We start from the raw sequence: 17,160 nt of genomic DNA on the forward strand, positions 1-17,160 counted from the left end.
ATCACCAAAGGATTTGGCTTTAACATTAGGCTATCAAAGTTGGCCCTTAATATTCTATGTCCTGTGCTTCAGATCCGGCCATCTAAAGGCAGGTAAACTGGATCTTCTTGAGATGACTGGCTTGTTCCCTCATTGCTTGGGATTCTTCACATTCAGAGGTCCACTGTGAACTTCAGCTCACCACCATCTTCCCCTTACAATGGTATCTCTGCAGTCATGTGTAAGATGGTGATCTGGACCCCTCACTGACATTTCACCCAATACTCCAGATAGCCCTTTTACTAATTTCTTTCATTCCTCCTTCATCACTGCGTCATGGTCCCTTTAAGGAAGCGGCCATAGTTGAGTAGTGGGAGCAGCTGCTGGCTGCAAAAAGACTTGCAGGATTTGGCCTACCCTGGGCCACTCAACGCGCACGCTCGGGACCGGGGGCTTGGTGGGAAAGGAAGGAGGGGCTTAGGGTGCGCCTGCGCATCAAGGGCGCGCGCAAGGGGCTGGTTTTGGTGATCCCTTTAAGAAACCGCAGGCGGAGGAATTTCTCTGAGAGAAAATAATCCTACTCACGGGGCCCCTTGGAGGCCATTAACCCCCCGAGTCCCGGCCCCCCCCCCCCCCCTTTCCCGGGCAGGCCCTACCGCCTACGCGCGCACCCGTGGGATCTCAAGATCTACGACCCGGCGCGCGGCATCCACCCCCTCCCCACTCTAAGCGCCAGGCTCGGCCAGGTCCGGGGAAGCTGCCGCGAGGCGGCTGTGCCTGCAGTGTGGGCGGGGGCCGGGGGCCCGAGAGGTTCCGCCGCCACAGCGCTGGGAGCCGCAGTGGTTCCGAGCGGGGCCCAACATGGCGGAGAGAGAGGTGGAGTCCAGCCCCCGAAAGAGGGTAGGTGAGGTGAGGCAGAACTCGGGCGGCGGGCGGCGGGCGGCGGGCGGCGGGGGGCGGGGCGGGGGCCGCGTCCCGGGGCCGGGGCCGGGAATGGGCCATGCGTAGGCTCGTGGAGGGGTCGCCGAGGCCCGGTTGGGAAAAGGTTGCGGGCAGGACTGAGGCAACCTTGGGTCTGGAGCGCGCTTAGAGTGGTCCTTCGGCAGGTGGGACAAAGATTTGCTGCTGGTTGGGAGGGGGAGGGGCGGGGGCTGTTGTTTGTGTTTTTTTATTTTTCCAACACTGGGGGTGGGTTATTTGGGCCAGGGGAGGGAAGGTGTCAGAGACTTAAGTGCATCTTTGGTGAACCAGAGTCTGGAAGTTTAACAGGAGAGAGGTCAGGTGGGGGTGGTGGTGGCGGGAATGAGTGGTGGAGGGGTCTTCGGTGATACCATCGCGAATTCATTTTCCTGCCTCCTTTCCCCTCCCCCCGAACCGTTATCAAGACCAAGGTGGAGATGGTGCACTTACCTGAGAAGAAGTGGGGTCGTTGGCATGCCCTGATGTATGAGAAAGATTTTGGCAACTATCAATGTCATTTTCTAGTCTAGCCCCTTTACCAACATTTAAGAACGTGGAAGAGTGTGACAAGTTTTGTCATATCAAGGATGTACCCAAACAACCTGCAGAGGCGAAGCCAATTCCACATAGTTGTTGAGTGCCTTTTAAAGTTTGTCTTGAAACTTTTCTTATTTAATTGAGTGATTTTTTTTTTCAGATGGAGAATAATACAGTACTGTCGATTGAGCAGTATTTTTAGATTTTTTCTTTTACCCCCCGCCGCCCTCCCTCTTAGCGTGTTAAGGCAGTAAGTTTACTACCAGGAATCTTCCTTTTTGTGAACGGTATCAAAATGAAGTTAGTGTTAAGCCAACTGCTTAAAAAATTACTGCGTAATCTTTATTGAGAATGCCCTTTCGATTTATCATAAAGTTAGCAATCTCATATAGATAATACAACTAACATTTTGAGTGCTTACCATGTGCCTAGCACTGTGCTTTATAGGAAGAATTAAACCTCATATTTACTATGTGAAACCCATTTTGCAGATGAGGAAATGTAGGCGTAGAGGGATTAAATAGTTAAGATCAGATAGCTAGTTAAGAGGTTGAGCTGGGATTTGAATCCATGTTTGTCCAAACTACGGTGCTTGTTTTGGATGCCACATAGGAGTTTTTAAAATCTATGTTTCTCTCCTTAAAAGCTTAAAGGGTAAATAACGAGGGAAGTGTCAAGCAGTATTTTTTCCACAATTTATTAGGAAAATATTTTCAACTACATAGCTGAAAAAATTTACAGGGAGTGTCCATAGTATCCACCATCTAGATTCTACCATTAACATTTTGCTATACTTGTTTTATCACATATTTATCCACATTTATCTCTTTATTCATCAGTTCTTATTTTAATGCATTTCACTGTGGTATTGAGCAATTAAAATTTATTGTTGATAGTCTTAGGTTTATAAAATTTTAGATCTCCCTCATGCAATAATTAGATCTTCCTCATACATAGGACAAATTAAGCTGTGTGATAGTATGTCCAAATAGTTCACTTAGTATAAATGTTGGTTATGGAATGCACGTGTTTTGAAATTTTAAATTGTTCTTCATGCTGTGAGCCAGTTTTAAACTGGATCCTCATTATGCTTGAGTGAAGGCGTATGGCATGTGGTCCACCAATTAAAATGTAAAGAATAAATTATTTTAGATGTGTAATGTTTATTCAAGGAGGTCTCTGAATCCAGTTACTACTAATGCTGTTGTCATTCACAGTATAAGGTAGAATGTTTTAGAAAACATCTATGTGCTTTGGTAACAAATTCAACTAGATATTAAATACTTCTTTCTCTTCTAATACACCTAAAAGGTGCCACACTGGTAGCAGTCTAAACTTTATTATTTTTTAACAGTATGTAATATACAGAGCACTCGTACAGGTTTTCCCCATTATTTTATCAGTTTTATTGTGGAGGAAGGTTACAGTCAGTGTCTTTTAGGCTCCATAATCCATTTTGGTTTTGATAGTTTGGTTAGAATGTTCAGTAGAGTTTTCTTAAATGGTACACATGGTGCATGTGCTTTTTTTCCTTCATTTTTTGTCTGTGCCTGTGCTTAAACTCCACATGGATTCCATATGTGTACTCCAAGCAGATTAGTGGGGACTGTGTACAAAAGTACAGTATCTTATAAAATAGTTTGCCTTGAGGTAGTTAAACAAACTACGTAGGCCTAGATAATAAGTTTAGATTATTTAATCTGAAATTTCATTGATGACATGGTATTGTATTTATGATGCTTACTGCCTTTGACTTTTATAATCATAAGTCACAAAAAATTATTGAGTACCTGTGCTAGTTCATGAACTATATGCTAGGCATTGTGCTGTGGTATATGGTATTTATGATCATTTAGAATTATATATTCTGACTCTTCTGCTATATTGTGAACTCCATAAGGGTAGGGCCATTATATGCTTTTTGCATCTCCAACACCTATGACCTTCACATAATAGTAACTCAAAAATTGATTTTTGGTAAGAAAAGTTTACCTGTTGCATTAGAGGCTCTATGGCTTGGGTACCAAGTTATCTGGTTTGTAATTCTGGGACCTTCAGTTATCTTTCATATCACCCATTACACCCTAAGTTCTCTTCTGTGAATCCAGATTTAAGGATCTTGTGATTGTTCTGGATTACGGTTAGATGGGAGAGTGTGTTTTTAAAACCATTGAGTTAACAACCTTAAATCCTTTGTAGGTCTGCCTGGTGTCTTATGTTTGTGGGCACTTAGGACAATAGGTATTAATTAGGTAAGATTGATTTGATTGTATTCAGACTATATCTGAATGCCAGTCTCTCAATTTGTGAACATGGGGAAGCTGAATATGTGGGTGGGTGAGCACTATATCCATCTATCATCTCTGCCTTAGAAAGAACCAAGTTCAAATGAAGGCCAGTATTTTTTTTTTTTAAGGCACTGAGGTTTTGTTTTTTTTTTTTTTTGATGTGGACCATTTTTAAAGTCTTTATTGAATTTAGTTACAATATTGCTTCTGTTTTATGTTGTTTTGGTTTTTTGGCTGTGAGGTATGTGGGATCTTAGCTCCCTGACCAGGGATCAAACCTGCACCCCCTGCATTGGAAGGCAAAGTCTTAACCACTGGACCGCCAGGGAAGTCTCTGAAAGCCAGTATTATACACACACACTCACACTCTCTTACATTAAAGTCAGGATACTTTTGAGATATTATTTATGAGTTCTTTTAAAGACTGTAAAATTTTTATTTTCTGAAATAAGTTTTAAAATTCATTATGTAGGCTTGTAAGTAGAGGGGTTATTTTATGCATGGTTATTATAATAAACTATTAGAAGCATGAGATCTAACTAAATCTGGTGGCCAAATTTTTTTGTGAAATCCCTTTATCTTTTCAAAGGTTACATACAAAATAATAATAACTTTTGTAAATGTATGTGTTATTACCTGGTCTAGTAAGTTGTGTCCATTTTCATACTTAAACTTTTCTGTATATTAAATTTGAGGTATATGTGTTTGGCATGCTTAATAGAGAGAGAAAGCATATGTATAAGTAGCATGCTTCCATTTTTGTAAAAACAAAGTGATCTTTCTTCCTCACATATGTGTCTATACTTGTATATGTATGAGCTTGGAGAAACTTGTGGAGGACACATGTCAGGCTGTTACCATTGATTACCTTCAGCAGGTGGGGATGAGAAAGGAAAGGGAGACTAAGGGGGAGAATTTTGCAAAACGGAAAAATACTCGGGGTATAATATTTAGTGAAAATGCAATCTATTTTGTTATTGTAAGTATGTAAAAATTGAACATGCATGTAGATAGGAATAGAAAATAACATGAACAAATGAAAACATTGATTTTACTACTGATGGAATTATGGAGAAGTTTTGTTTTGGATTTCCATTATTTTAATATTTTATAATAAAATAGTTGCAAAAGGTTTATCCCTCTTAATTCCTTAATGAACTTTTTATCTTTTGTCTTTTGGCTAAATGTGTTGCTTAAAAACATGGTGGTACATATCATTAAAAATATTTGCAGATCATGTGTACAGTGTAAGTTATCTACTTTAAGAATGCATTGGCTCCTCGTATAGAGAGCATTTCGAGGAGACCATTCTAGTGTTGACAGTGATCCTGAATTGTTTTCACAGTGCCCATCTTGTAAACTAGCAGAGGCTTCTGTAAATAATGATAATACCTGGTATTTATAAACATTTTAATTTCCAGTCATTCTAAATATTTTATATGTAGTATGTTTTTTATTCCTCATTAATTCCATAAATAGTAGTTACTATTACTGTCCCATTTTATAAATGAGGAAACTGCAGCACAGGGAGAGCTCAAGGTCATGATATAATAGGCTAAACCAGGATCAAGTACCACTTGAAAAATTGTACTGTTTGATAAATAGTATAGGTTAGAATTCTTTATAATAACATGCAGTAATTAATAAACATACATTAGTTATTAATATATATGATATATGGTAATATGTGTAAATAATAGTATAGGTTCAGAATTCATTATTTGGAATTTTTGGTTGTTAAAATAATATTGAATTAGGGACTTCCCTGGTGGTCCAGTGGTTAAGACTCCGCACTTCCTCTGCAGAGGGCGCAGGCTTCGATCCCTGGTTGGGGAACTAAGATCCTGCATGCCGCGTGGTGCGGCCCCTTCAAAAAAAAACCAGGAAGAAACAAAACAAAAAACATTGAATTATATTTAAATCAAATCGATGTAAATTACTTATCAGGAAGCATCAAATTAACTTTCTGCCTATGAAATATATCTTGAGATAACCTTAAAACACATGCAACTCATGTTTATTTTTAAGAAATATACACCAAATATTTTAAAGCTATGATTCATTTTAAAGATAAAGCTCATGCTTCCTTTGAAAATGGAATGATTTTATTATATACTAAAGAGAATATAAATAGATAAATGTACAATTGCAATTTCTCTGGATTTTTTTTTTTTTTAAGATTTATTGATTGATTGATTGATTGATTGTTATGTTGGGTCTTCGTTTCTGTGCTAGGGCCCTCTCTAGTTGCGGCAAGGGGGGGCCACTCTTCATCGCGGTGCGCGGGCCTCTCACTATCGTGGCCTCTCTTGTTGCGGAGCACAGACTCCAGACGCGCAGGCTCAGTAGTTGTGGCTCACGGGCCTAGCCGCTCCGCGGCATGTGGGATCTTCCCAGACCAGGGCTCGAACCCGTGTCCCCTGCATTAGCAGGCAGATTCTCACCCACTGCGCCACCAGGGAAGCCTTCTCTGGATATTTATGAGATATTTTTGAGTTCTGTATTAGAGACCAACTTTTAAAGAAGACTGACTACTACTACTTTTTAAAAAAGACTGACATTTCCCTTAAATATTCTGATTATTTTACTATGAGTTAACAGTATGTAATTATTGTAGCAAAAGAAAGAAAAAGAAAGCATTTTAACATAGTATTGGGCTCTACCATACAAAATTGCTAATATTTGACGTACAGAAATGCCTTTTCATATGGCTCAACCCAATAGTAAGAGCATGGGCTTTTCAAAGTCCGGTTATGTTCATCCTTTGGTATTTAGCAATAATATACCCACAATCACTTTCTTATGCTTAGGGAATACTTATAATGTTATTTTAATTTCATTCTTATCGTTCTGGGCTCCCAGAATCTTGAGTTAGCTGCCTTCCTGCCTTTGACCAAAGACAGTACCTGAACAAACCTTTTTTGTCCAACATATAGGCTACCCACTAACCTTTGAGGTCAAAGATCACATGTGTTCATCTTTCTTTACGTTTCCCAAAATGTCTTACAAATTTATATATATACACTCACATGCATACTACACATTTATAGGCAAAATTAAAAAACTTTGTTTCATAATTCCATATCAATATAGGATATGAAATATAGATTGGTACAATAAACCCCATGTTCTTAATACCCAGTTTTGACAACTGAACAGTTATCAACATTTTGCCATTCCTGTCTCATCTAACTTTTTCCTTCCTTTCTCTTTTTTTCCTTTTCTTTCTTTGATGAAATAACTTCAAAGAAATCTCAGGTATCACATCATTTAATCTATAAATACTTCTGTATGTATTTCTAACAGATAAGAAAAAAAAAAAACAACCACAATACTATCATACCTAACAAAATTAAGAGTTTCTTAATCTAGTTCAGATTTCTCTGATTCTTTAAATGTCTTTTTACAATTGGTTTGTTTAAATCGCTATCCAAATGAGATTTACTATTTCATTTGGTTTATATGTCTCTTAAGTTTCTGTTAACTTTAACCATCCCCCCCATCCCCCGTCCCCTATAGCCCCTGCACTTTTTCTCATGCTATTTATTTGTTTAAAAAACTAGCTCATTTGTCCAGGAAAATTTACCACATTCTGGTTTTGGCTGATCGAGTTCTCGTGGTGTTTAACGTGTTCAATTACCCTTCATATTTTCCACAAAATAGTTAGATATAGAGCAGTGGTTCTCTATTTTGGCTGAAACATTAGAATTACGTGGCGAGCTCTTAAATATCCTGATTCCCAGGTCAATTAAATCAGAATTCATAGGGTGGATTCTAGGCATCAGTATTTTAAAAAATTTCCCAAGTGATTTCAGTCTGTAGCCAAGGTTGAGAACTTGAATTGGTAGAGCTTTATGAGATTTAGGTTCAGTTTCTTTGGAAAGAAAAATTCATAAATAGAGTGAGTGTATAATTTATTTTCCATCAGACAATTTTAAGAATGAAAGGGTGTGCTATTTAACAATTACAGTGGGACAATAGCCATGAACTGGGACTGTCCTGGACTAATTAGGACGTATAGTCACTCTATTAGGTGATGCTGCAAATTCTTAATTGCATCATTCCAGGAGGCAACTAAACAGTTATCAATATTTTGCCATTCCTGTCTCATCTAACTTCTTCCTTCCTTTCTTTTTCTTTCTTTCCTTTCTTTTCTTTTCTTTCCTTGCTCCCTCTCTTCTTTCCTTCCTTTCTATGAAATAACTTCAAAGAAGTCTCAGGTATCACATCATTTAATCTATAAGTACTTCTGTATGTATTTCTAACAGATAAGAATTAAAAAAAAAATACAACCACAATACTGTTATACCTAACAAAATTAAGAGTTCCTTAATCCAGTTCAGATTTCTTTGATTCTTTAAATGTCTTTTTACAATTGGTTTGTTTAAATCACTATCCAAATGAGATTTACCATTTCATTTGGTTTATATGTCTCTTAAGTTTCTGCTGGTTGTCACACTTAGTGATACTAAAATTGATCAGTTTAGGTTCTGTCAGGAGAATCCAACATAGTTCTTAACTTTTCACCTAATGGATTTATCAGCCATTGATGATTGTTGCCTAGATCCATTATTTCATTAGAAGAGTGATTTTCTATCATTTCTCCTATATTTATTCATTGGAATTCTTTCATAAAGAGTTCCTTTATCAATTATTTGGTTACCCTGTAAAATCATTTATACAGGAGAAGCAGAATAAATGCTTATTTTTTCCCCTTTACCAATTTTCAGAAGAATGAATTGACACCTTAGCAAATCCCAAAATTGAGGTTTGGGAGGGGATACCACTATGAACTCATGAATTTTAATATAGTTTATATATTTAAATTTATTGTGGTTAGTATTCTTTTTGATGTTTAAATTTGTCATATTTTTGATCAGTGGGTGTCTGTATTAGTTTCCGAAGGCTGCCATACCAAATTACTACCAACTTGGCTTAAAACAACAGAAATTTGTTATCTCAGAGTTCTGGAGGCTGCCTGTCTGAAAATAAGGTGTTGGCAAGGCAGTGTTCTCTCTGAAGGCTCTAGGAAAGAATCCTTCCTTGCCTCTTCCAGCTTCTTGCGGATTGATTTGTGTTCCTTGGTTTGTGGCAGTATAACTCCAGTTTCTGCCTCCATCTTCACACTGCTGCCTTCTTTCTATGTCTTTCAGTGTCTTCTAAGGATACTCTTCATTGGATTTAGGGTCCATCCTAATTCAGGATGCTCTCATCTCAGGATCCTTACCTTAATTACATCTGCAAAACCCATTCTGCACACATTCTGAGGTTCTGGGTGGACATGTCTTTTAGGGGCCACAGTTCAACCCACTACAGTCTGCCCTTTTGTCCCCAAACTTCATGTCCATTCTGCATGCAAAATACATTCACCTCATCTCAACACCCCAAAAGTCTCAACTCATTACAACATGAATTTTTAAGCCCAACTCATCTAATATCATCATCTCAAAAAGTCCCAAATCTCAGTATCTCAACCATCTAAATTAGGTATAGGTGTGACTCTGGGTATGATCCATCTGGAGTAAAATTTCTCTTTATGTGTGGACCTGTGAAACCAGAAAACAAATTTTCTACTTCCAAAATACAATTGTGGGACAAGCATAGCATGGACATTGCTTTTCTAAAAGGAAGAAAATGGAAGGAATAAAGGGATCACTAGTCCTAATCAAGTTCAGAACCCACCAGGACAAGAGAATAATTCTCAAGATCTGAGAATAATTCTCTGTGACTTGATCTTCTGCCCTCTGGGTCCATGGAGGCACTATTGACCCCTGTTTTGGGCCTGCTTCTCTAGCCTCTGCCTTTGTGCCTGTGGCTCTGTCTTTGGAGTCATTTTTCTTTTTCTTGAAGAGTAGCACTTGTTGGCAGCTGAGTAACTTTATTAGCTCTTTCCTGCCCATAGAGTTCCAGAAGTCAGTTTTTTTTTTTCCCACTTTGTCTAGTCTCTTCCTTTAAGAACAGTCTGGCCGTGTTTTTTCTGGTTTAATAATGCTCAAAAACCTGTGACTCTCCTCTATATATTAAGGGTATCCACACAGTTAGAAAAGATAGTTCTTCACAGATCTTTCCTGGATAACCCCATCTCTATTCCTGACTTAAGTTGAGATGATTAATTGGATCCATGAGTCACACACTTAATATCTTCAGTAAATGGTTGCCCAGCTACACCCTTCATCCTCTCACTAGAGCACACTTTTCTTATAATGGATTTCCTAATTTTAGCATCCTTTGCAATCTGGATAGGCTCAAATCATTAAGAGTTGTTTCCTTTTTGCTTAATGGTTCCTTCTTTAGTTTACCTCTTTCCTTTCCCTTTTTCCTATAAGCAGCAAGGGGTATCCAGGCTCACCTCAACACTTTGCTTAGAAATCTCCAAGTTCATTGCTTCCAAGTTCTGCCTTCTACCTAACAGTAGAGCACAATTCAGCTGAGTTTCCTGCTCCTTTCTAACAAGGATCACCGTCTAGTTCCCAGTAACATATTCTTCATTTCCCTCTGAGATCTCACCAGAAGCACCCTTAACATATTTTTTTCCAACATTCTGTTCATAGTATATGTATTCTCTAAAGTAATAGTAGCTTTCGCTTTTTTGCTCCTCACTTCTTTCTGAACCTTCATTAGAATTGGTGAATACAGATATGTCTATATTTGTACCAACCATCTCTTAAAGGCAATCTAGACTTTTTCTATCATGCTTCTCAAAATTCATCCACCTTCTACCCATTTCCCAATTCTAAGGTTACTTCCACATTTTTAGGTATTTATTACAGCAGCACGCCACCTCTGTGCACCAAAATCTGTATTATTTTCCTAGATTTGGCATACCTCACCAGAAACTTAGTGGCTTAAAACAGCAGAAATTTATTTTGCATGGTTCTGGAGGCCAGAAGTCCAAAATCAAGGCATCAGCAGGACCATGCTGTCTCTGAAGACTCGGAAAGAATCCTTTGTCTTTTCCAACCTCTGGTGGACCCAGGTGTTCTTTGATTTTTGTGGCAGCATTACTCCAGTCTCTGCCTCCACCTTCACATGGCTTCCTGTCTGTGTTTCTTCTTTTCTGTCTAAGGATGATCTTCATTGGATTTAGGGCCCACCCTAATCCAGGGTGATTTCATCTCAAGATCTTTATATTAATTACATCTGCAAAGAAGTTTATTTCAAAAAGATCATATTCTTAGATTCTGGGTGGACATATCTTTTGGGGGCCACAATTCAGCCTACAGCAGGGTCTTTAAGGTTAGTACCTGAATCCTTTTTAAAAATTGTTATTATTTTATATTTAAACAATTGACTTAAAATTTTGTAATGTCTTAAAATATACATAACATAAAATTTATCATTTTAATCATTTAAAGTTTATAATTCAGTGGCATTAAGTACATTAACAATGTTGTGCAACTATCACCACTATTTCATCCCAAACAGAAACTTTGTATGTACATTAAGGCATAGCTCTCCATTGCCTTTCCCTCCAGCCCTTGGTGTGTTTTCTGCCTATTCTAATCAGAATTTACCTATTCTAGGTATTTCATATAAGTGAAATCATAAATATTTGACCTTTGGTGTCTTAGTTCACTTAGCATAATGTTTTCAAGATTTATCCATGTTGAAGCATGTATCAGAACTTCATTTTTTTAATGGCCTAATATAGTCCATTGTATGTATGTAACACGTTTTGTTTATCTGTTCCTCTGTTGATTGACGCTTGGGTTGTTGCTACCTTTACGTTGCTGTAACCATTGTCATACAAGTATCTGAGTTCCTGCTTTCAGTTGTTTTGGTTATGTACCAAGAAATGGATTTGCTGGGTCATATAGAAATTCTATGTCTATCTTTTTGAGGAATCACCAGACTGTTTTCCACAGAGGTTGCACCCATTTCCATTCTCACTAGCAACGCATGGGGGTTCTGATTTCTCTACATCCTCTCTAATGCTTGTTCTTTTCTTTTGGTAATAGCTATCCTAGTGGGTGTGAAGTGGCATCTCATTGCGGGTTTTTTTCTCCTGTTTTATTGAGATATAATTGACGTACAGGATTGTATAAGTTTAAGGTGTACAGCATAATGATCTGACTTACATACATCATGAAATGATCATCACAATAAATTTAGTGAGCATCCATCATCTCGTATAGATACAAACTTAAAGAAATAGAAAAAAAATTTTTTTCTTGTGATGAGAACTCTTAGGCCTTATTCTCTTAACAACTTTCATGTGTAACATACAGCAGTATTAATTATATTTATCATGTTGTATGTTACATTCATTGTGGTTTTGATTTTTTTTTCAAGTATAGTTGATTTACAATGTTCAGGTGTACAGTAGAGTGATTCAGTTATACATGTATATATTCTTTTTCAGATTCTTTTCCATTATAGGTTATTACAAGATATTGAATATAGTTCCCTGTGCTCTACAGCAGGTCCTTGTTGTTTATCTGTTTTATATATGGTAGTATGTATCTGTTAATCCCAAATTCCTAATTTATCCCTCATTGTGGGTTTTTGTTTGTTTTGCCCTAGCGGCTTGGGGATTTTAGTTCTCCAACCAGGGATTGAAGCTGGGCCCTTGGCAGTGAGAGCACAGTCTTTTTTTAAATAAAATTTATTTATTTATTTATTTATTTTTGGCTGCGTTGGGTCTTGGTTGCTGCGCGCGGGCTTTCTCTAGTTGCGACGGGCGGGGGCTGTTCTTTGTTGCGGTCCACGTGCTACTCATTGTGGTGGCTTCTTTTGTTGCGGAGCATGGACTCTAGGTGCATGGGGTTTAGTAGCTGTGGCTTGCGGGCTCTAGAGTGCAGGCTCAGTAGTTGTGGTGCATGGGCTTAGTTGCTCCACAGCATGTGGGATCCTCCCAGACCAGGGATTGACCCCATATCCCCTGCATTGGCAGGCGGATTCTTAACCACTGCGCCACCAGGCAAGTTTTGAGAGCACGGAGTCTTAACCACTGGACTGCCAGGGAAGTCCCTTGTTTACACTGTTTTGATTACTGTAGCTTTGTAGGAAGTTTGAAATTGGAAAGTGTAAGTCCTCCAACTTTGTTTTTTGTTCTTTTTTTCAAGATTGTTTTGGCTACTTGGGGTCTTTTAAAATTCCATATGAAATTTAGGATTTTTTTCTGTCTCTGCGAAAAGTGCCATTTGAATTTTGATAGGGATTGCATTGAATCTGTTAATCTCTTGGGTAGTATTTTTCATCCCAACACTATTAAATGTCCCAATAAATGGGATGTCTTCCAATTTATTTAGGTCTTCTTTAATTTCTTTCAGCAATGTTTTGTACAAGTCTCTCAGTGTGTAAGTTTTACACCTCCTTGGTTAAATTTTTCGAAGTATCAGTGAGTGTAATACACCACATTGATAGAATGAAGGAAAGAAACACATGATTATATTTGTTGATATAGGAAAAAAAGCATTTGAAAAATAAACCAACACCTTTTATAAAAGCACTCAAGAAACTAGGAATAGAAGGGAACTTTCTCAACATGATAAAGGCCATATATGAAAAATTGTAGCTAACATCATATTTGATGATGAAAGACTGAAAATTTTTCTCCTCAGAATAGGAATAAGACAAGCCCTATTTTGGCATTTCTACTCAATGTATATGAAGTTTTAGCCTGAGCAGTTAGGCAAGAAAGAAATAAAAGACACCCAAATTGGAAAGAAAGAAGTAAAACTGTATTTACAGAGGACATGATCATGTATGTAGAAACCTCTAAAAATCTACCCCCCACCAAAATCAAACCCTGTGAGAAATTCAAAAAAGTTCAGGGTGAAAAAAGCAACACAAAAAAATCAGTTGTATTTCTATACACTAGTAATGAACAATCCTGAAAGGAAATCAAGAAAATGATTTCATTATTAGCATCAAAAAGAATAAAATACTTAGACACCTGTATCCTTTTGACTTAACTCCAGTAGTCCTTGAAAGAGTCTTCCCTTTTTGGCCAAAAAGATGTTTCTAGGTTCATCCTATACGTTGCCATTTCAGATTTGGAATTAACTCCAAGAACTTCCTTTCAGTGGGAAATGGTAGTTATAGACTACAGTTTGAACTCAGGCAAGCCTTTTGACTTTGGAGTTGTTTTGAGATGGTATCAGCTGTATATTTCCCGTTCACTCCTCAGCCACATCTGCTTTTCCTTCTGTTTCACCACTGAAATTCTCTCTTTTTTTTTTTTTTTAATTTTTATTGGAGTATACAGTTGCTTTACAATGTTGTGTTAGTTTCTACTGTACAGCAGAGTGAATCAGCTATACGTATACATATAGCCCCTCTTTTTTGGATTTCCTTCCCATTTAGGTCACCACAGAGCATTTAGTAGAGTTCCCTGTGTTATACAGTAGATTCTCATTAGTTATCCATTTTATACATAGTATCGGTAGTGTATATATGTCAATCCCAATCTCCCAATTCATCCCACCCCCCGGAAATTCTCTTTAAGATCACTGAAATGATCTAATAATCACCAAATCTAATTGATGCTTTTTTTGAACTTTCCCTTTTTTTTTTTTAATTTATTTTTTTATCTTATTTTTGGTTGCGTTGGGTCTTCGTTGCTGCGTGTGGGCTTTCTCTAGTTGTGGCGAGCGGGGGCTACTCTTCCTTGCGGTGCATGGGCTTCTCATCGCAGTGGTTTCTCTTTTTCTGGAGCATGGGCTCTAGGCAGGTGAGCTTCAGTAGTTGTGGTGGGTGGGCTCAGTAGTTGTGGCACGCGGGCTTAGTTGCTCCGCGGCATGTGGGATCTTCCCGGACTAGGGCTTGAACCCTTGTCCCCTGCATTGACAGGCGGATTCTTAACCACTGTGCCACCAGGGAAGCCCCTCCTTTTTGATCTTTGTTAGACATCTGACCCTATTGCCCACTCCTTCCTTGAAACTTCTCCCTTATTTAGAAGAAGGTATTCGCATGGTTCTTCTCTTGAATTGCTTCTTTTCAGTCATTTTAACTCTTTGTTTGCCCAGTAGGTCTTGTTCCCTCAGCCTGTATTTTTCTTGGGTAATCCCTTCTACAGTGATTTTAACCACTACCCATTAAATACATTATGTGATTTCCTTTCTTCTTTGCTTCGCTGTTGTCTCTAAAACTCAAAATCAGTGTTTCCAAATGTGAGCTTTGACTTGTATTTTGATGTCTTACAAATATTGCTAAGTCAGTATGCCTAAAATGGAAGAACTCTCTATATCCTTGACAAGTACTTACTCTCCCAAATAGTGCTCTGTTCCTTCTTAACCTGTTTTTCTTCCTGTGTTATCTCACCCAAGTTAGAAACTCTGAGTTATCTTGCTTCTTCCCTTTCTCTTATTAATCCAGGTTTTGTTTTTGATTTTGTTTATTTATTTATGGCTGTGTCGCATTTTCATTGCTGCGTGCGAGCTTTCTCTAGTTGCGGCGAGCGGGGCTACTCTTTGTTGCGGTGCACGGGCATCTCATTGTGGTGGCTTCTCTTGTTGCGGAGCATGGGCTCTAGGCGTGCGGGCTTCAGTAGTTGTGGCTCGCAGGCTCTAGAGCACAGGCTCAGTAGTTGTGGCCCACGGGCTTAGTTGCTCCGTGGCATGTGGAATCTTCCTGGACCAGGCATCAAACCCGTGTCCCCTGCATTGGCAGGTGGATTCTAAACCACTGTGCCACCAGGGAAGTCCCAACTCTCATTTTTTTATAAGGTGAATGATCCAGAAATACTAAGTTTTCAATCTTGTTGAAAGTCTTGGAAGTCCCAATTCCCGTGATTTTTAAAACTTTATTTCTGTTGCCACCACCCTAGTTCTGGTACTTGTTTTACGTGCTTTGTCTCTTTTTTTTTTTTAAACATCTTTATTGAAGTATAATTGCCTTACAATGGTGTGTTAGCTTCTGCTTTATAACAAAGTGAATCAGTTATACACATACAATATGTTCCCATATCTCTTCCCTCTTGCATCTCCCTCCCTCCCACCCTCCCCCGTGCTTTGTCTCTTTACTTTCCTTGCCTTTACGACTTGTTTTCCCTTTCTGTTCTCTACTGTTTCCTCTACGCCATTCATTTTATACTTTGGAGACTGATTTATCTTCAGAAATGAAAATCTGTTCATCTATAAGGTAACACATTGGCTCCCTCACTACTATCCTAATTCTCCAAGATAGGTACTCTTTGGATTCTCTCCTTGTGGCAAGCGGCAGGTTGCCTCACAGTTCTTACTCTCACCCTAGAAATTTACTTTTCCTTCATGAGAGTTTCTTTTTGGTTATCTCTGCTACTATCATGTTAGCTTTGGTAGGGGTTCTCCTTGGGCTCTGCAGCCCAAATATGGAGACAGAATCTTTGCTTAATTCCACCCAACACAGCTGAGATCAGGCTATGATTTTTACACAAGGCTATTAAAAGTTTAGCATAGTAGGAGGGAATTAGAAAACAAATACAACTAGTTCTTATGTATGGCTGATCTAGGAGAAATGGGCAACATTTACCTACTAAGCCTTCAGCTTGTCTAGTGAGCAGAGGATATCTTTTCTTTGGAACTTGGAAGCAGTTTGAGATCTGGGGGGAAGAACTCATTCCCCCCTCCTTCTAAGGAGCTAACATCCTGACCTATAATTTCTTGTTTTTTGGCTGATTAAGAATAGCAGTGCACTTCAGGAGATTCAGTCTCCTTTCTTCGGAGATGTAGTGTCATGTTAGTCTTTGGCTCCAGTGGAGCAAATAGATCAACATTAGTGTAAGAGAGATTGGTTCATTCAACAAATATTTAAGATACATTTCACACATGGTTTTAGGTGCTAGAGAAATAATAATGAACAAAAGAAAAAGTCAAGGTTTGTGCTAATGGGGGGGGGCAAGATAGAAAATAAACAGGAAATTGATAAAATAATTTCAGGTAGTGAAGAACATAAGAGAGCACAGGATAATATGATAGTGAGTGATTGGGGTGGGAAGAAATAATGTTAGATATTTCTCTGAGAAGCCAGTTTGTGGTATTCAAATATGAGCTCTTAAAAAGATTCCTTTAGGGGCTTCCCTGGTGGCACAGTGGTTAAGAATCCTCCTGCCAATGCAGGGGACACGGGTTCGATCCCTGGTCCGGGAAGATCCCACATGCCGCGGAGCAACTAAGCCCGTGCGCCACAACTACTGAGCCCGTGCTCTAGAGCCCGCAAGCCACAAGTACTGAGCCCACGTGCCACAACTACTGAAGCCCGTGTGCCTAGAGCCCGTGCTCCGCAACGAGAAGCCACCGCAATAAGAAGCCCGTGCACCGCAACGAAGAGTAGCCCCCGCTCACTGCAACTGGAGAAAGCCTGCGCACAGCAACAAAGACCCAACGCAGCCAAAAATAAATAAATAAATAAATTTATAAAAAAAAAAAAAAAAAAGATTCCTTTAGCTCCTGTGTGCAGGATGAACTTCAGGGAG

At 38.7% G+C, this 17,160-nt stretch overlaps 1 protein-coding gene across 3 annotated transcripts in view; it reads left to right on the forward strand.

Moving 5' to 3' along the window:
- Positions 1-565: 565 nt before the first annotated feature.
- Positions 566-17,160, forward strand: part of ZMYM4 (zinc finger MYM-type containing 4) — a 175,596-nt gene continuing 159,001 nt past the window's right edge. The window contains exon 1 of one of the 3 annotated variants that reach the window (XM_068539487.1): positions 566-879. Coding sequence is in view for 1 of the 3 variants with exons in the window: in XM_068539484.1 (XP_068395585.1) it covers positions 841-879 (39 nt within the window). In the remaining 2 variants the exon portion in view is untranslated. Of the gene's footprint in view, positions 884-17,160 lie in introns of all 3 variants that reach the window. The other 2 variants (XM_068539484.1, XM_068539485.1) reach the window with 2 other exon arrangements.

The sequence above is a fragment of the Eschrichtius robustus genome, chromosome 3, assembly GCF_028021215.1.
Source record: "Eschrichtius robustus isolate mEscRob2 chromosome 3, mEscRob2.pri, whole genome shotgun sequence".
Lineage (NCBI taxonomy): Eukaryota > Metazoa > Chordata > Mammalia > Artiodactyla > Eschrichtiidae > Eschrichtius > Eschrichtius robustus.